At 42.3% G+C, this 20,504-nt stretch overlaps 1 protein-coding gene across 2 annotated transcripts in view; it reads left to right on the top strand.

The window, feature by feature from the left end:
* The window catches only part of Clint1 (clathrin interactor 1), a 57,096-nt gene that overhangs the window by 14,816 nt on the left and 21,776 nt on the right, over positions 1–20,504 (top strand). For both annotated transcript variants that reach the window (XM_038326638.1, XM_038326637.1), the window contains exons 2-5: positions 16,442–16,546; positions 17,074–17,170; positions 19,148–19,256; positions 20,103–20,267. In XM_038326638.1, the coding sequence (XP_038182566.1) occupies positions 16,442–16,546; positions 17,074–17,170; positions 19,148–19,256; positions 20,103–20,267 (476 nt within the window). The remainder of the gene's footprint in view (positions 1–16,441; positions 16,547–17,073; positions 17,171–19,147; positions 19,257–20,102; positions 20,268–20,504) is intronic.

The following is a 20,504-nucleotide window of genomic DNA, read 5'->3' as shown; positions in this document are numbered from 1 at the left end:
GTGGATCTGTAGATATCTAAGGTTAGATGCTATGCTTTCCTTCCAGACTAAACCACAGCTTATTTGAAATAGGTAATCATTTTGAATAAAGTTGGAGAGGAACTGGCTATATGTTCTGAGTAGCATTTTCCCACCAATTAAAAATCTATGTATGCCAGCACTCAGGAGACTGAGGCTAGAGAATCATGAGTTCTTACTTTGTAGCCCAGGCTGGACTTGAACTGGCAGTGTTCCTGCTCCAGACTCCCAAGTGCTAGGATTACTAGGATTATAGGTCTGGACCACTGTACACAGCACAGATACAGTTTCTTACTTTTTTCCCTGTGTGTATATGTTGTCTGCTTGTGTCTATTCACCTCTGGGGAGGGGCAGAGTTTGGTATCAGGCTGTCTTTCTCATTCATTTCTGTCCTACACACCTTTTCTCCCCTTTGAGACAGGGTCTTTCACTGAACCTAGAGTTAGCCATTTCACTAGAGTGGCTGGCCAGTTAGCCCCTGAGATCTGCCAGTCTCCACCCCTTCAGTGTTGGGTTACAGTCACATATGCCAGCTTTTGCTTGGGTGCTGGGCCCTCAAGTTCAGGTCTCCATGATTGAACAACAAACTTTTTATGCAGGGAGCCACCTTCCTAGCCCCAGTTTCTTAATTTCAACATTAACATTAAGAATAGAAGAGGAGCTTGCCAGGCGAGGTGGCACATGCCTTTCTTTAATCACAGCATTTGGGAGGCAGAGCAGTCGGATCTGTGTGAGTCTGGTCTATAAGAGCAAGTTCCAGAACAGCCAGGGCTACACAGAGAGAACCCTGTCTTAAAAAAAGAAAAAAGAAAGAACGAAAGAAAGAAAGAAAAAATAAAAAAACAAAAAGAATAGAGAAAAGCTGGGCTGGAAGATGGCCCAGTGGATAAAGCTGCTTGTTGTGCAAGTTTTCCTGAGTTTAATCCCCAGAATCTGTGTAAAGGGGGAGGAGAGAGCCAACTCTGGGAAGTCGTCCTCTGGCCTGCACATGTGCACTGTAGTGTTCATGGTCCCCACCCCCATTACAATTAAATAAAAATCTTAAATGAAAGAGCTTGAGTTACAGATGTTGCTCATTTGGTAAATAATTGCTACATGGTGAGTGAATATAAAATGTATTTTCTGTGCACGCAAAAGTATATGTATGTGTGTGTTGTATCTGTGAACCAAACTCAGGACTTCGCATATTCTAGATAGACAAAAATCTTGTCATGGAGCCTATCCCTTAAAAACAAAAGGTTTTGTTTTTTGTTTTATTGGTGTGTGTGTGTGTGTGTGTGTGTACGTACTGTACGTACGTACACTTGCTTATGGGACTCAGTTTTCTCCTTCTACCATGTAGGTTGCAGGGATTAAACTCTGGTTGTCAGGCTCAGCAGCAAATACCTTTACCCTCTCTGCCTGTCTTTTAACTTTGTTCTTTATGCTTATGTAATCCGTGATGAATAACTCTAATGAAAGGCATGTGTCTCGTGGCAGATGCCCACATCCAAAGGAACAGTGTCTTAACAGGGAATACAGGAAACCACAGGATAGTTTATTGAATGAATAATTATCTTTTTCCTGGAGCTCTTGTGGTACTGAAGTTGTGAAAATGTTGAGGTAGAGACAGGGCTGAAAACAATAGTTGGGGCTTGAAAGATGGCTAGTGGTCAAGAGTACTTGCTCTTAAAGAACATCTGGGCTCAGTTCCCAGCCACCCATAGCAGTTGGCTCGTAAACACCTGTAATGCCTGTCCTGGGGGATCCAACACCACCTTCTGGCCACCGTGGGTACTGCCAACACGTGGATTATGGATAAACAGGCACTTGCATACACATTTAAATAAAAGTAAATTCTAAGGAACACTAGATGTTCAGGAGGGTTATGAAGAGGCTCTAATAATGAGTGATGATGAGGGCTTTTCCCTTCTGAGAATGCAGTGCTTTCAGTAAGACTGAAAAATAGAGTACATAAAGAGGAGGGAGTAAGCAGGGGTTCTGTGCGTGCAGACAATGGGGCGGCATGTGGCAGAGCAGGGAAGAGTCGTGCCTACGGGTATTTGTAAGTCATCTGTGTGGAATCTGGATTTGTCCTACATATTATAAGATACCCACGAGGGATTTTGAAAAGCAAGGGAGTGAAATGACCCCAAGCATGTCCCTTACTCCTGGTGCTGAGTTGTATACTGATCGGGGAGGATTGTTGAAGTCATGGCTGTGACAACACTGAATAGCACAGGCTCTAAGGCCACACTCCCTGAGCTTGGGTCCTTAACACACCCATTTAGTGGTTGTGTGATGAATGAGAGACTTTAACCTTCTTCTGTAAAATAGGGATACTAACAAAACATGACTTTAGGGATTAAATAAATTGCCACCCACTCTCTTACTGTTCTCTGTGTTAAAGATTTATATTATTTTATTTGTATGTTAAGTGTATGTATACACACAGGCACAGACGCATACATGTACACTCATCTTAGTCAGGGTTCTGTTGCTGTGACGAGACACCATGACCAAAGCAACTCTTACAAAAGAAAACATTTAACGGGGCATTGTTTACAGTTTTAGAGGGTTAGGCCATTATCATCGTTTTGGAGAGCATGGAAGTACACAAGCAGACATGGTGCTGGAGAAGTAACTGAGAGTTATGCTCTGATCTGCAGGCAGCATGGAGAGAGGCTAAGCCTGGTTTGAACTTTTGAAACTTCAAAATCTTCACCTAGAACACTTCCTCCAACAAGACCACACCTCCTAATCCCTCTCAAGTGATGCCATTCCCTAATGACTAAGTATTCATATAGATGGGCCTGTGAGTGCTGTTCTTGTTTATACCACCACAGCACCTGTGTGTGGGAGTCACCACCGTCTAACCGTCTTGCCACCTGATGTAGATGCTGGGAACTGAACTATAGTCTCTGGAAGAGCAGCAAGCACTCTTAACTTTGTGTATTTAAAAAAAAAAAACTGAACAAATACAGGCATTTTACAGGGGAGAGAGTGAAGCCAGGGATGCTGTGCTTTGCTGCAGATTTTCTGTGCTTTGGAGAAAACCCAAGAGTATTTATCACTATACAGGCAATGGCAGCTTTGTGCACTTCTTCCATGGAAACAGATTGTGCGGAGAACACATTTCCAGCATGGAAGGGTTTTAGTAAACAAGCTTCCATGCAAAGAAAGAGACATGAGAGACTTTTCTTCATGTGTTAAATGGTGTCCGTGGTGGTGCCTGGCTCTTCATGTAACACTCAGCATGAGAAGGGAGGAGGCTTAACTAAATGTTCAAGTATCCCATTAACTTGTAGGTTTCTAATGTTGTTCTTCAGTTGTTTCTTTAAGACACACAGCTCCTGCTACTGGGGTAATTTCAGGTGACAGACCAAATTCTATCCAAGCCCCAAATGACCCCTGGTTTTACAATGTCTTTTAAAAGCAACATCAATAACCGCCCCCTACCATGTGGTGGTGTTCATTAGGACATGCCTGCATTCATCCTCTGTGTGCTTTGGGTGGGTGTCTTTTAATCTCTTGATCTCACTTCTTTACCTTCCAGCCCACCTCTGTCCAATACAACTTAATTTATTTATGTATTCACTTCTCAAGTCAGTTTTTGTGTGTCCATTTACCTGGTTTTGATGGTAGAAATTGAACCTTAAGTCACCAGTGCATAAGAAGCAGCAGTCAGTCCTTGTTCAGTTTTGTAAAGTTATCATCAGCAAAGTTAGCAAGAACCAAGTGCTTGCTCCTAGGGAAAAAGGTAGAGTTAGGTTCTGTGAGCCTGAGCCACAACATTTGCTTCATTTGATCCATAACCTTCCAAAAGTGTGTTTCTGATGTAAGACACTTTCTTAAATAATTTGCTTACTTTTATTTCATGTGCATTTGTGTTTTGCCTGTATGTATGTCTGTTTGAAGATGTTTGATCCCCTGGGACTGGAGCTACAGCTAGTTGTGAACTGCCATATGGATGCTGGGAATTGAACCTGGGTCTTTGGAAGAGCATAGTGCTCTTATCCACTGAGCCATTTCTCCAGTCCCAACCCTTAATTTTATATGTTGTATCTATCTCATTGAGCCCCTGTACATAGCGTTGTAACTCACATACCTCTTTGAGGCACTGTCCAGCCCTCTTGGACTCAGAGAACCACTGGACAGCACTTGTACCCTGCCTTTGTGGGCAGGATTGTGGAAACATGTTACTGAATGGACAATAGACATCTGTACTGAGTGAACGAGGGCACAGTGTTATCTTTGACCTCCGCTGAGAACCAGTGTGGTGGACACTACTTTGCACAGACATGTCCACAAGAGTTCAGGACAGCATGTGACTGTTGGTTTTAGGGTCGCAGGTATACTTTAGTGTCTTAGTCATTTTGCAAGTATGGAGTCCACACCCCACCCTTGGCTGGTGCCCAACAATTAACAGCAAACTACAAAAACAGCAACCTTGGGAGGGGAGGGAGAGAGAGGAAACTGCAATCGAGATGTAATATATGAGAGAAGAATTAAAAAGAAAGAAAAGGTACCAAAAACAAACAAAAACCCAGCGACCTTAAAAGCCCAACTAGAAAGCATCAGTTTTCTGTTGGTTGTCATGGGTGTGCTTAGTGGGCTGGCTTCTCCATTACGAGCCAACTTCATGTGGCTGCACTTAAGCATACAAGTGACCAAGAAGAATCAGAGATCGCTGGAGATCAGAGCTGGTCAACAACTTTCCATCAGAACACCTAGAATGCTGTTCTCAACCTGTGGGTCAAGATCCCTCTGGGGTTGAATGACCTTTTCACAGGAGTCAAATATCAGATATCCTGCACATCAAGTATTTACAGTAAGAGTAATAACAGAAGCAAAATTACAGTTAGGAAGTATCAGAGAAAGTAATTTAGTTTTGGGGTCACCACAACTTGAGGAACTGTACTAAAAGGTCATAGCATTAGGAAGGTTGAGAATCACTGGGCTAGAGCACACTGCTCTTTCTCTTTCTATCTTTTGTGGTTCTGGCTACAGCTGAACTTGACACGGTCCTTAGTAACTTTTGCTGTCTTTCAACTTATTAACATTTTTACTGATTTAGGAGACGTTCAAACCAAATTTTTGTGTATGGTTTCCTTGAACTTCTCCAGCTCATGTAGGCTTGGTATCAGATGACAGAACTTTGGTCGGAACCAAAGAAATTCTAAACCAGCTGCCTAAGCAGGTTTCTTTCTAAGCCCTTGGGTTCACTGAGAAGCTCTGTGCTTTCCTGTCAGTATGTGGTGTTGCAGATGGAGCTCTCACCACCTTCGCTGTTTCTGCTTGCACACTTTGTCCCCAAGAGGGAGTTCAGTCAACTTTGATTCTATCTCATCTGTTTTATCCCCTGCTGTGTCCTCCTGTCACAGCCTCTTGTTTATTTATTTACTTATTTTGTTGTTGTTGTTGTTGCTGTTGGTGGTGGTGGTGGTGGTGTGGTGGTGGTGGTGGTGGTGTTTTGAGACTATTCAGTAAAGGTTTGATATTTGCTGTCACCAAGCCTGTTTGAGGACCTAGGGGTTTAAGTAAGCAGAATACTATGTCATAGTCTTAAGTCCAGGGCAGGGGAAAGAAACAAGCAGGACACTTGTTTTTGTTTCAGATCAGTTGTAGAAGACAGGTATAGATAGATGGACTCCACCTGTTTGGAGCACTGCAGGAAGGTTTTTTGGAGGAAGAGGCATTTGTAAAACCAAGTGCTAATGTGGTTAGCTGTAGAGCAAAGGACTTAAAAATAAAACCAAGAAAACCTAAGCAAGCAACCTAAAGGTTGCTGAGTGTTGATACTGGAGAGGTAAATTGTTATCCAGCAAGAACCTTACTTCATGTCAAGTGACTTGGGCTTTGAGTTGAAAGCAAAGGGGGAGGGTGGCCTTTGCCAACTTTAAGTAGGACTTGTATATGAACAAGAGTTCCCTTTAGCTCTAGTGTGGTAGGCATTTGTAAATAGACACAGAAAGCCTAGTTAGAGGACTTCTGGCAATCCAGGTGGGGAAAGGGTGACTGAACTAAGATAGTGGTGTGTGGGCAGAAGAAGTAGAGAGGTGCACTGTAGAGGAATGTAGAAGGCCTGGGAAAGACCTGGAGAATATGCACTGTTGGTGGAGCAGCAGTGTTCAAGCTCTTGGCTTGGGCAGGAGTGCCCACGGAAGCAAGAGGACAGTGCTTGAGGTTAACATGGCCATCCCCACAAGTTAAAAGGAAACTGAAAGGGCTTATTCCTGATCAAAGGGAAGAGCTGTTTGCTTAATACGGAAGTGAACAGGTAGGCTGTAAGCATTCCAAATGCTGCATGTTGCCTGCCCAGCCTTCTGATGAGCTCAGAGCTCATATTACTCCTTATCAAATAATACAAAGAAAAATGTCACTCTGTTGTTTAAAAACAGCCCTGGTTTACAAAAATAATCATTTTTACTCTTGGGATTTGATGAAGTTAATTCTTTTGAAAACATCACATGCATCTTTAATTGGCATTTGTGAGCAACATTACATTTCTTCATGAGGGGGCAGGACCCAGAGAAGCGCTGCTGGTCCAGAGTCAGGCCATGTGGAGGGGCCATCCATCCATCCCTTTGAGTACTTCCTTGTCTGTCTGTTCAGTGCCAAATACAATTAGCACAAAGTGAAGGGGAAGGTGTTTGGCATAAAATGATTTAAGTGGTGATTAGAAATGAAAATGTAACTGGGTGGTGGTGGTTCACACCTCTAATCCCAGCACTTGGGAGACAGGGGGCAGATAGATCTCTGTGAGTTCAAGGGCAGCTTGGTCTACAAGAGCTAGTTCCAGGACAGCTAGGGCTGTTGCACAGAGAAACCCTGTCATGAAAAACGAAAAAGAAAGAAAGGAAGGAAGGAAGGAAGGAAGGAAGGAAGGAAGGAAGGAAGGAAGGAAGGAAATGAAAATATAAAGCTAAAATATAAGAATTTTGAAGGGATTAAAGTAAAGGTTAAATGCCTTTAGCAAACCCCATGTGCTATAACATTAGCCCAGTTACAACAGGGGTTAAGATGGTAGAGGGTTGGGGCAAAGAAGGTTAGGTGTGAGTATGAAGTAAGCTAGCACAGCCATTACAGAGAATAGCATGGAGATTTAAAGCAAAAGTTAGGCATAAATGGGCTGGAGAGATGGCTCAGTGGTTAGAGCATGGCTGCACTTCCCAAAGGACAAGAGTTCAATTTCTAGCTTCCACTTCAGATTCAGAGGATCTGACGCCCTCTCCAGGCCTTCTTGGGCACCAGGCATGCACATTGCACAAATATACATACAGGCAGAACACGTATACACATAAGATTTTTTAAGATACCTTAAAAAAACAAAAACCAAGCCAACCATATGACTCCGTAGCCCCATTTGCAGGTGTATGTCCAAAGGAAATATCTGTTGAAGAGATGCACAGAGCTCTTGTTTTTATTGAAGCATTCACAGCAGCCAAAACATGAAATCAATTGTGTGCTTCAGTAGCTACATGAAGACAATGCACATATCCACCATGGGATATTCTTGTCTTATGCAGTAACATAGATGAAACTGGGGAACGCTATGGGGGAAATGGACACAAAGATCCCTCTGCTGTCAGACACAGCGAAGCTGACTGCAGAAGTGGAAACTAGAGGGAATAGTGGTCAATAGAGGCTGGGAAAGAGGAAGAAATTGAGAGGAGATGAATTTGTTGTTACAGAGATGCTCGGGACACTGTGCATGATGGCACATTTCAGTAATCTTAGCCTCAGGTCCTGGGTCAGCCTGGGCTATGTAGCAAGTTCCAGATAAGCCTAAACTACACAGTGAGATCGTGTCTCGGAAAAAGAGGCGATGGTGGTGTGAACCAGAGTACTTCCCGGCATGAGAAAGGCCTAGGTTGGTCCCCGGCACAGTAGTCAATACAGGGATGGAAAAGAAAGACAGAAAGGAGGCTCGCTGACTTCGCCATCACGTTGTCATCACGTTGTCACTGCTCACAGTGCGCCCAGAGCAGGCCTTGTGAGGCCCACGGTGACAGGTGCTGAGTCTTACCTGGTTGTTGCACAAGGAGGGTCCCTTTGTTCCAGCCGCCCAGCTAGCTTACACCCAAAATAACCACACAGGAATTGTATTAACTGAATCACTGCCTGGCCCATTATCTCTAGCCTCTTATTGGCTAACCCTCACATCTTGATTTAACCCATTTCTATTAATCTGTGTATATCACCACAAGGTTGTGGCTTACCGGGAAAGATTTAGCATGTCTGACCTGGCAGCTCTCAGACTCTGCTTTCTTCCTCCCAGAATTCAGTTCTGTCTTCTCCACCTATCTTAAGTTCAGCCCTATCAGGCCAAGCAGTTTATTAATTAACCAATGAAAGCAACACATAAACAGAAGGACCTCCTACACCACCTGGTGTATAACTGCATCAAAACATGAGGCCATCTCCATGTGTGCAGCTTTGTGTCAATATAAAGTAAGGTAGGTGCGTAAAGCCAGCACTAGGGAAAGTAAAATGACACTCAGGAACAACTGAGATTTTTAAAATCACCACAAATAGGTGAAACTTGAGACAAGTTAAAAGGCTGAACTCTTAGCCCAAGAGTTAATTATTTTTTTACTTTTATTATGTGTGTGCATGGTTGTACATGTACACAAGCACACCATGGCACACACTCGGATGCCAGGGGACAGTGCGGAACTTGGTTGTTCTTCCAGATGTGCATTCAAGGATTGAACTCTGGTTGTCAGGCTTGGCAGCAAGCCCCCTTACCCACAGAGCCATCGTATGCTCCCAAAGAGTTGTAAAAATAAAAACTTAGGACTAAAGGGAAAGTTATTCCTAAGAAGAAGAAGAGTGAGGTGGACGTGTATTTGACGGTTTGAAGAGACACTTGTATTTACAGCAGTCACATTAAGGTGGTCAAGGAAAGAAATGTTATCTCAGAAGTTTGAGGAATGTACAGTGCTGTCACCTTTGGGGGATGAGCCATTAGGCTAGGCGGGTCTCTGAGAAGCAGTACAGTTGGGAAGTTTCTCTGCATCCGATGTTGCCCAGCTCCCCAGAGAACCCTCTTCTTAGGGCGCACCCATCATCAGTCCCCAGTGACAGTTTTCCCAGAACTGTTTAGACTGATGTTTCAGAGGAAATAAAATGGTTTCAAATCTTTAAGGTCACTGAGAAACATAAAAGTTTTACGAAAGAAATTGTTCAAGGTTGTGACTCATCCGTAGGGACTAGTGTTCTGGTGATGGCCAGATGTTCTGGCCGGAAGGGGAGAACAGCGAGCACAGCTGTCCATCTGTAGACGGTGACTGCTGAACCAGGGAGCTGGGAAGATTCCCAGCACAGTTATGTCTGTCCAGCCATCCAGCACTTGCTAGAAAATGGGGCAAAACTTGGTAGTTTTTTTCTCCTCTGTTTTTTTCATTGTCTAAATAATATTAAACATTTTAAATTGGCCATCTCCAGTCACCCCACTCTGCTCACTGGCGTCTTGTTTTGTTTGGAGCTTTGGTTTGGTTTTGATTGGGGGGGGGGTGTGTTTTTCTCCATGTGCATATGTTTTTATATAGTTGTTAAGCGCATTCATATAGTTTTGTGAGAACTTTTTCTGGGGAAGGGATCTCTCAGGGTTGGAATTTTACCCACATGGAGTTACTTCTTATCCTACTTCTTGTGGGTAATTTATTCTGTTTTCCTAGCCATGAGAAGCTTGATCTTTCAGTCTTAGCCGGCATGGTGCCTCTGTGGAAAAAAGTAGCTCTGCCATGTCATGAGACAAGCTACTTGGCGATGGATTTTCTGTAAGGTTGCCTAAATCATAAAAGCAGCACCCCTCCTAGGAAGTGAGCAGAGTTCCACACAAATCAGTAAGACCCAGTGACTATCCAGATATTTCATAGTATAATTTATGTCTTTGGAAAGGAAACTAGGTTTTATGGCACTTCTAAAACCCCTTATTCAGCCGCATGCCACATGGAGTAATTATATGGACATCGGTTTGGATATCTTAAGAGTTCAGAATTCTAATACTTTGGGTATTGGTTAGTTTTGGTAGTGCAAATTGAACCCAGGACCTTGTGCTGTACCACCAAACCATACTCCCAGCTTCTGCTAATTATTTTTAAAAATTGAGTTTGACTTTGAGTTATATGGCTACACATCTGTGTACATTGTGGGTGTGAGTGCAGTTGCTCAGTGAGTCCAAAAAAGAATGCCGGTACCAGGAGTTTTCAGGTAGTTGTGAGTTGTCAGAAGAGGGTGATGGAGAGCCCTCGGAGAGAACAGGATGCACTCTTACCAGAGAACCATCTTTCCAGCGCTCTGCTAATTATTTATTTGTTTTTGAGACAGTCAGAATTCGGCATCACATGTATTCTTACCCTTCTGTTGAGGGACTTTATAGTCAATTTCTTTGTGTTTGTGACCAGTTACGTGACAGACATCCCAGACAGGAAGGGGTTTGTCAGCTCATGGTCTCAGCAATGCCAGGCCATTGGGACAAGGAGGAGGTGGAGCACAGAGATTCACATTCTAGCAGCCAGTAAAGATAGAGGACTTTTCCTAGTGACTGTCTTCTTCCAGAGAGACCTTGTCTCCTGTAGTTTCCAGAACCTCCTAAAATACAGCCACCAGCAGGGTTCAGGCTTTTGACACATGAGTCAGTACGGTGTTTCATATTCAGTCCATATAAAGTCATATTTAGGGTTAAAAACTTGACCTAAAAACAGCAAGTGGATCAGAAAACTCAGCTAACTGCCTGTACATAGTGTTTGGTCACCATAATAATGATGTATGGTGACTTACTAAACGAGGAGGCTGAGGCATGCCAGTGATTGGTTTGTTTAGAGACTCTTAACAGTAGGTGCGCACCAGAGACATCAGTTCACACCTCAGTAACTTAACTAAGTCACTGATGGAGTAAATCTGTGTATTGCTTTGCTCTTATACAAAATGGCTGTAAACGATGAAGTAGCTTGATGAAAACACACACGTGTACAGTATCTTCTTTTCCTGTGGCCTTGTGTCATGAAGTAGTTCCTGGAGCCAAGGCCCGTGTTAATAAGTCTGAGAATGGACTGCTGTTGCTTAGCTTGGTTTGTTCAGTGCTGCTCACCCCTGGAGAGTAAGGAAAGGGAAATGGCATCTTCCTACAGCTCAGGGTTTAGCTGCTGACACAGGATGTTTTTCTTGGCTTGTCCCATTCATGTCATTTTCTTAGCACGTCTGTCTCATAAGTTACTCAAGGATTTTCCTGAAAACTTGCCCGATTAAGTCACCATTAGCAGCAATCAGAAACTTGGTGCTTTGTGGAAACAGAACTAGTTACATTTTAGGACAGTTTTAGAGTGAGAAACGAACAAACTGGTTTTTATGAATCTCAGAAATTTATACATGAGTTTGGTTACTCTTGCCTGCTCCGCACTGGCATGAAGTAGTGGGAATTTTACTGGAGTGTTAGATATGTGATCATTTAAGTGGGGGAACAAACACTTCTTTGATTCACACATTAAAATTACAGGGTTTTTAGAGTGAATGCTTCCTTCTTTGTTCCCTTCTTCCTTCCTTCAAGACAGCATCTCACAATTCAGAATGCAGACTGGCTTCACAACTTGGAGTCCTGTAGGTGCTGGATTGCAGACATAGGCCAACATGCCCAACTTGGAATGCTTATTTTTTAGTCTTGAAAGTTTTAGAGAAAGACAGTTTAGAACCAGAAGAGAAAGTATTAGGTAGTGTCATCCGTTCATGTCAGCAGCAGCTAAGTTAACAGATTATTCTTTGACAATGCGTTTACCTCTTTGTTAAATTCTAAAACACAATATTAGATTTTCTGTTGAAAGTTTTCATTTTTAGTAAAAAAAAAACTGGAAAGTTTACAAAGCAAAGACATAGTTTATACTTCTGTTATGACCCAAATCTGCTGTGTGGGGTTGGGAACAAGTCTATTATTGTGTTCCACCTCACAGCTCAGGGTGATTTCCAATCTGGAGGCCTTGGGGAAAACTGTCTCAGAGTCACCTCTGGGGACTGAGAGGTGGCTCAGCTGTTCAGAGCCCCTGTGCCTGCAGGGAACTTGAGTTAACTCCAGGATCCAGTGCCCTCTTCTGGCTTCAGTGAATATGCTTACATAGACATATACATGAGGTTTGTGTCGGCTCTGTAGTGTCAATGAGTAAAGTGTACTACCCACAAAAATGTCTTGTTTTGAGAAATAAAAATGTAAGTAGCTTTAAATACGGGCCACCCTGTAGCGAGAAAATAGCAGTATTCACAGCCTGCTCCCAAGGCCTTTGTAGCCATTGCATTGTTCAGACCGAGAGTACAGTCTTCATCTATCAAGCATGTTAGGGCTTTGCTCTGAAAGTTTACTTTATTTTCATTTACAGTGCATTGTTAGGGATCCCCTGGTGGAAAAAAAGATGAGTCTGCTTCTGTAAGTTGTCCTCTGACCACCATGTGTAACACAGAGAAAGAGAGAACATGTGTTGTAAGAGAGGAGAAAAATTATTTTTATCTCTTTTTTTTTTTAAAGAAAGATTTATTATTTATTTCTATTTGTGTCTTGGTGCTGCAAAAAGTCAAAAAGGTATCAGGTCTTCTGCAGCTGGAGTTGCAGGAGTTTGGTGAGCGGACTGCATACCTGAGTGCTGGGAACTGGATGCTGGTCCTCTGCAAAAGCAGAAAGTGCTAGCTAGTAACCTTTGAGCCATCTTTCTAACTCCCACTTCCTCCTTCTCTAATAGATGCTTACAAAACAAAAGCAATTCAGTAGCTGAGAGTGTATCTTTAAACATAGTTTCAACTTTAAGTTCTTTGAGCAGTACAGTACCTATACTTGATGTCTTCTTGTGTTAATTGGAGTGCTGTAACATTTAAAGAAATTTTATGAGACAGAGTCTTAACAGCATAACCCAGGCTGCTGTATTGATCCTGTTGCCTCTGTCTCCAGATGGGTGTTGCAGAAGTGAGACCCGGCCTAACATTGGCATTTATCAGGAAACATAACTGTTTCACAAAACTTCATTATCAGAATGTCCTTTTGAAGTTCTTCTGGCATAGACATCTTAAGAGGTTATTTAGATGTAGACTTAATTCTCAGTTCCTGTTTTAAAAATATTATTCCAGCCGGGCGGTGGTGGCGCACGCCTTTAATCCCAGCACTCGGGAGGCAGAGGCAGGCAGATCTCTGAGTTCGAGGCCAGCCTGGTCTACAAGAGCTAGTTCCAGGACAGGCTCTAGAAACTACAGGGAAACCCTGTCTCGAAAAACAAAACAAAAAAAAAAATATTCCAGTTTCAGGAACTTAAATTTGTGCACTGCCTTATTCACATAACACTGGGTGACATACTTCAGTCGCTGCTTTGTAGCACTTACTGTCCAGGTAAAGGAACACTGGATGTGCAGATAGTATCCCTGTTGCTCATCCTAATGTCTCTAACCTGTAATAGTTAAAATGTAGCCAACTGTGATACACGATTTGGTGTGCATTTTAGTAACATTTTATAGTTTCCCTTGGTTAGTAATGCTTGTGGGATGAATTGGGAAGATCTGAGACAGAATGAAGAAAATACTATTACTTGAAACTGTTGCTTGGAATTAAGTTATTGGGTCCGTTTCTGGCTGTCTTTCTGTCTTAAACTTGTACACTTGAATATGACAAAACACATTTAGAGGTCTAATGTTTCATGATCTTAGGATGAGCAAAGTTGTAAGCTTAGACTTAAAGGATGATGCCCATTTGACCCCATTTGGAAAAGAGAGACAGAAGGAGAAGTGAGTGCTTGGTACCACATTGTTTGTTCATTCACAGTTGGTCCTGAGTTTTCTCCACACTTTTCTTGGCTTATATTTTTAAGTAAATCATGTTCTTGAAAATGTCTTAGAGAATATCAGCAAGATGGGAGTATGCAAGGTCTTGTTGCTACTCATGTTCCCCTAATGGTTTTACTGACCATGGCTCAGAAGCAGCACTGGCTGGAAGCAGCTGTACCTGTGCTTCCTTTGGGTTGTTCTGCCCCTGTTCCGGGACATGGACTATGCGAGGAAAACAACTTGATTTTTTTACTCTTCTCAGGTGGTCAGGAAAGGGGGCCTGGGGAATGAAGAGCAGGGCCACTGTCTACAGGCTGCCTCTGTGCTGGAGGGTGGTGGTGAGACTTGTCCTGGTCTTTTCGCCTTCTGAAAGAGCTTTGTCAGTCCAAAGTTTGAGCTCAGATTGCTACAAGTCCAGAAACTCCTTGATTGACAGTTTGTGCCCAGGTCCTGGGAAGCTGTTTTCAGCTTAGCCAAATTCAGATGTTTCTCTAGAATTTGTATGTCCAAACACTGATTAGAGAGCCTCTCTAGCAACAGAAACAGTCAGGGACATGTGTCTCTGTCGATCGTAGGAAGATCTAGAATTAAGCTACCTGGGATTAAAGTTGTTTCTAATTTTTATTTTTGAAGGGAGTTGTTTTTCATTTTTAAAATGTTACTGATGTTAAGAATAGGTCCAACATTGAGCGCATCCAAATAACGAAGGGTCAATATGCCCTTTTTAGAAATTGGTACTTTGAAATGCATGGAATGAGGCCTAACTACAGTGTTCTTTGTTTTAGTTAACACTTACTTCAGTTAGTGAAACTGAAAAAGAAAGTTTTATTTTTGCTCATTTCTGAAAGCAACAGTTTTATTGGAAAATAGCTTTAGAACAGTGTTCTCTTGGAAGTATTAGGTTTTTGCTATCATAGCAATAACATAGGATACTTCTGTGGGTCTATTTTATAACCAACACTGTTTTAATGGCTCCCATTAAAACATTGTTTTTTAGCTAAGGAAATGAAGATATTCTTAAATTGCTGGCCCTTTGCCACCTCTCCTAAACACACAGCGCTCCAGCATGCAGGCCTTGAGCTAAGAGCCTTTGAAGGGTTCTCGTTTGCCCACAGGCCTCTCCAAGAGCAAGGGAAGGAGTGCTCTGGCTCTGGTGGGACTGTCAACTGCATGAGTGCAGACCCTTGAGCAGAAAGCTCTGTAACGAAATGCAAGGTGGAGTATAATCCTAATTGGTATTGCTCACTTTCCCAGCTGCATTTGGATGCTTTTAACTGCCCGCAGCATTGTAGTCTTCAACCACCAGGATAAACTAAAGTAGTGTGAAATCTATTGTTTTGTATCATCTTATATTGCAGAGCTGGTTTTGGCTGGTTCACTTTTGTTTTTTTCCATTGTTGATAAAATTAGGGAGAAGAGGGACACTACTATTTATTCATAAATTGTTGTCAACACAATCATCACTGGAATTTTAGGAAAATTCCATAATTTAGGAAATGTTAATAGTCTTCAAGGGCAACAGGAGTCATGGGATCTCAAAGAAATAACTTCTAGTCACGCTATCACACATTGGTGCAGTCGGAGGAAGTGTCCAGGATTTAAGAAAACACTGAGGATTTATATATATATAAGTTCTGACATGGATCTGTTTATTGGTATCTTACTTAAGCTACAGTACTTGAAGGAATGAATAAGATTTAAAAGGTCTGAGTAGCAACTTCAATCCTTCCTTATTTAGAAAACAATTTGGGGGGGGGGTAGTTCGAGACAGGATTTCTCTGTGTAGTCCTGGCTATATTGAAACTCACTTTTTAGACCAGACTGGCCTCAAACTCAGAGATCCACCTGCTCTGCCTCGCCAGTGCCAGGATTAAAGACATGAGCTGCCACTGCTGGACTTAGAAAACAACTTTTTGATGACTTTTTAAAAACTACATAGCGGACGGAGGAGAGATGCCTCTCCTTACCTCTTGCCCCTCGCTGCCTGTGGCAGGTGGGAGAGCTGGCCCTTGGGTCATGAGAATGGAAAAACTAGGCCTGCCCCTCACCAGCTACAGCACTCCAGAGAGCAGGCCCTGCCCCTCACCTGGGCAGCATAGTAGAGCAGATCCTGTTGACGGTCGGGAGAAAGGCTCAGGTGAGCTGGCCCTGAGGCTGTGAGAGCAGAACCAGTCCCGCCCCTTCCTGCTTACTGCGTAGGATGAGCTATTCAAGGAGGTGCTGGAGAGCTAGCGTAGGTGAAATACGTAAGGGAGAAATTAGAATTCCTGTAAACACGAAACTAAATTCTTGTAAAGCACGACTGGTGAGAAAATTGACTTCTTAGTTCCGTGATTGACTCTAGCATGTTCAGTTGTCTGTGAGATTTGGTCCAAGCCGTTGCTCCTGGGCTCATACCAGGGCTGATGGGATCTCTCGCCTGTGTTCTTGAAAGGAAAATCTTCCTAGGATAACTTAAGCCTGAAATGTGGTGTCCTTGGGGTGGCCAGTGCACAGAGCCGCCCTCTGTCCCACCCCATAGAGGCTGCTCATTAGGACGTAGCACTGGTATCATAATTAAGTTTTCATGTGTTGCTCAGTTTTGATGCTAATCTTTGTGTGTGTATGTGTGTGCGCATTCACACATGTGCATTTTTTTTCTCTGCAGCACCAATGTGGTTATGAATTACTCAGAGATTGAGTCTAAAGTTCGAGAAGCAACGAATGATGATCCTTGGGGACCTTCTGGGCAGCTCATGGGAGAGATTGCCAAGTAAGTGGTGATTTGACTCAACAGCACAGGAAGAATCAAAGTGTCTTTACACAGAAAGTGAAGTTTGCTTTCAGTTTTAAACTGTTGAACTATAGTCATACATCTGCATATCCATTTTGATCATGGTGTGGAGAGTTTTATTTAGATTCCCTTCCTATTAAAAATTAGCTTTTAAAAATGTGTCAGTCAAGTTTAGAGATTCACTAGAATTTTAATGGAAATTTTGAAGAATACATATAAATGCTTTAAAGTAAAAGTCAATAAACTTTTTCTTTCTTGATAATAATGTGGGGCACTGAGGCCATGAATGAAAAGTTTGCAGCATGACACAGTGCTTTCTGGCCTTATAGATGTTCTGGATGCTGCACAAAATAAGAGGAGCTGTATTTTAGGAGGAATGTCATTGAAATTTGATTTAGGTTTATTTTTTAAGCTATTTGGGTAATCTAAAGGACCTAGAGCAAGCCTGCCACCTACTGTCAAAGTTAACCTACTACAAATGCTTAAGGAAAACGCGTTTCTTGCAGGGCTACTTTTATGTACGAACAGTTCCCAGAACTTATGAACATGCTTTGGTCCCGAATGCTGAAAGACAACAAAAAGAACTGGAGAAGAGTTTATAAGGTACAGTGGGGGCCACAGAGTGAATGTTGACAGCGTACAAGTGGCTCCTGTCCACTAAGTCCAGACTTGCTGCAGACACACGAGAGTGGCTGTGCCTGCTTTGTTTCTGTCACGAGCAGCTCTTCATACAACAGAGGGCTTGCACACTTGTGTTCTTTTAAATGTTGAAGATTTTTATTATCTCTTCATTTTTTCCCTACTAAATTATTTGAATATTTCTGAGAACTGAACCTGTAGTCATATGCATGTTTACTACGTAAGCATTTGAGATTAAAAACGAGTCTCATGTTTGTCACTTCTGTGTAAATTTTGTTTATAACTGTTGTAACAGTGCTCAGGACACTAATTTATTGTGAAATATGTGGGCTTGCCGACACTTCCGTTGTGCAAGCACCTTCTGTCAGGTTTATTTCATTTCACTTCGGTTTCTGTATTTCTAAAACAAGGCAATGGGCTTTCTCTTTCATCATGTTTTCCTGCTCCTCAAATTTTATTTCCAGTGCACGCTGTGTGCCAGATAGGATTTATATTAACATGCTGCGTGCTAAAGCAGTGCTCACATTTGAAACTTCAGATATTTTGGCTCTCAGGATTCAAACCCTGTTTGAGCTGGAGGATTTTGTTGTTGTGGGTGTGTGAGTACTGTACATGAGTAAGTTTGAATGTGTGTGGAGGCCAGAGCTCTGCCTCATGTCTTCCTCAGGCATTCCATGTTAGCTTCTGAGCCGGGGCTCACCGAACTCAGAGCTTTCTGACTCAGCTAGGGCAGCCAGCTTGCCATGGGACCGTTTCCTGAGCACTAGGATTACGTAAATGCCCCGCTATTTACATGGGTGATAGGGAGCCAAACTTCTGTTTCCATGTTGGCATGGTTCTGTATCATGAAACCTCAGCTATCACTCCCCATTCTATGAATTTTTTGGAGGGGTCCGGAGATGACAAAGTCTCTCTGTGTAATCCTGGTTGATCTTGAACTCATAGAAATCTGGCTGCTTCTACCTCCCAAGTACTAGAATTAAAGGTATGTGTCGTCACGTCCAACAAATTCTGTTTTTTATGGTATTTTTTTCTAAGATATTCTCTGGAATTTCTATAAATTGTATAACTTTCTCTAAAATGAGGGCCTTTAAATATTGTTGGACTTATTTTTCAAAAAACTATGGAATCTGAGTATGGTGACACAGGGCTGTAACCACAGCACTTAGGAGACTGAGGCAGGAGGATTACTGTGAGCTAGAGTCCATCCAGGACTGCATGGCAAGACCCTGTCTCAAAACCAACTCCCAAAACTGAGTAGTAAAATGTAAGTTTGTACTCTTGGTTTTATCATCCTGCAGAGACCCTCAGACATCGAATGCTTATGAAATGAAGGTTCCCATGAGAAAGAGAAGAGTGTTCCTACTGTGTTCACAAGACTGCAGGAGCCAGTCTGCCTAGTTCAGCCGAGAAGCCACGCCCTTTAGCATCCTTGAAGTTGACATTTCAGCAAACTCTTCTCAAACTCTTGATTTTTCTTTTGTGGGTTTTTGGTTTTGAAACCTCATTAGCATCAGAATGAGATTTTCTCTGAGGATAATGGTGCAGGGTCCTGTAGAGACAGAAGGATATCCCCAAGTCCCTAGCATTTGACCTCTGTATGCCCACAGTGAAAGCTGGGCCAATCCCCAAAATTTCCAGGTTCATTTAAATCACACACTTAGTGTTGAATGTCGGAATTACTGGATTTTTTTTTTTTAAATCTTGATTTAAAGTGGCCATTGACTAGGTAGTTTGTAATTATTAACTAGTTATCAGAGGAACTTCAGGTTGAAGTTCAAACTATTTTGGTCAAGCAGTAATGAAAGGGCACACTCCTTACCACTAACATGAAGTCTTTCCCTCTAGTAGTACTGGGGTTTCGTGTTTGTGTGTGGCTGTCTACCAGAGCTCTTCTAGAGCTTATTTCATTAAGTCATTTGGTGCTTTATATTTCCACAGTCGTTGCTGCTCCTCGCTTACCTCATAAGAAATGGATCGGAGCGAGTTGTTACAAGCGCCAGAGAGCACATTTATGATTTGCGATCCCTGGAAAATTACCACTTTGTAGGTGAGCAATAGAAAACCCTCATAAGCAAATTAAAACAGTAGTTGGAGTTGTCAGTCATCTGAACCAGCTTGGAAGCTTCTCTGCTCTAATTAGCATGTGACTCTTGCTGGTTATGTGACGAGTGCAGAATCCAAGGCGTGGGGCCCTAGAGTATTAATTAGTGAAGACAGGAGCTTGCAGAAAGGACTGGCTAATAACAACAGAACCAACACAACATGAGTGTTGGGGTTTATATTAAAATATGCACTGGAGACTGGTCCCCTGTGGTGTCCATAAAGGAATAGCTTTAATCATGTGGGAAGAGAAGGTTAGAGCTCCAAAACACACACATCTGTTTGAAGCTGGTCCCCTCCCACCAGATAGTATTTACTGGGCTCGACAGCGGGACCAGAGTATGCTCTGAATGTGAAAGCGGCAGAGGGCGGCTAGCGTTTTATTTTGTAGCCTGCTTTACTTGTAATGACTGTAAAATGTCAGGGTTCAGCTACACTGAGTCCTAGTTAGTGTTCCCAAACTTGGGGAAATCAAGATACTTGGTACTTTTGGACCATCAGGATGTTAAAATTGAGTAGTTCCTTCCTTTTTTAGTCGTTAAAATATGATAGAAAACACTTTCAGCTATCTGCATTCCACATGCCACATTTGTAATTCTTTCGGTAGATCATAGGTTGATCTTGTCTAGTTGTGATCTGGGTCATCAAGTCAAATTAGAATTTAATGCCATAATTTGCCTCCTTGAAAAATTTGAAGTTATTTTTGTAGCTGTTTTCATTTCAATTCTGTTCTGAAACGGTCGGTACACACTGAGAGTTCTTAAAGTTTGCTTTCTCCTTTGCTGTCTTCAAGATGAACACGGCAAGGATCAAGGTATCAACATTCGACAGAAGGTAAAGGAGCTAGTTGAATTTGCACAGGATGATGACAGGCTTCGAGAAGAGCGAAAGAAAGCAAAGAAGAACAAAGACAAGTATGTTGGAGTCTCCTCAGACAGCGTTGGCGGATTCAGATACAGTGAGTATCAGGGCCAGGCCATGGCCACCCAGGCCTCTACTTACTTAGCCTTGGGTGTATTTTAAATCATTGAAATACAAAACAAAACAAAATTTAAAAAAAAAATACTTTTTTCCCCAGGAATACACAAAATTCTAAAATATATGTAATATTTTGACTCCTGTTTGCCTAGATCTTTGGAATCTTTGTTTTTTATTGTGAATCCAAAAAATAGGGTTTTGCTGATTGTGGCTAGTT

This window comes from Arvicola amphibius, chromosome 4 (assembly GCF_903992535.2).
Source record: "Arvicola amphibius chromosome 4, mArvAmp1.2, whole genome shotgun sequence".
Taxonomy (NCBI): Eukaryota; Metazoa; Chordata; class Mammalia; order Rodentia; family Cricetidae; genus Arvicola; species Arvicola amphibius.
Note: the sequence above shows the minus strand (reverse complement) of the source record. Positions and strands in the feature narration are given on the sequence as shown.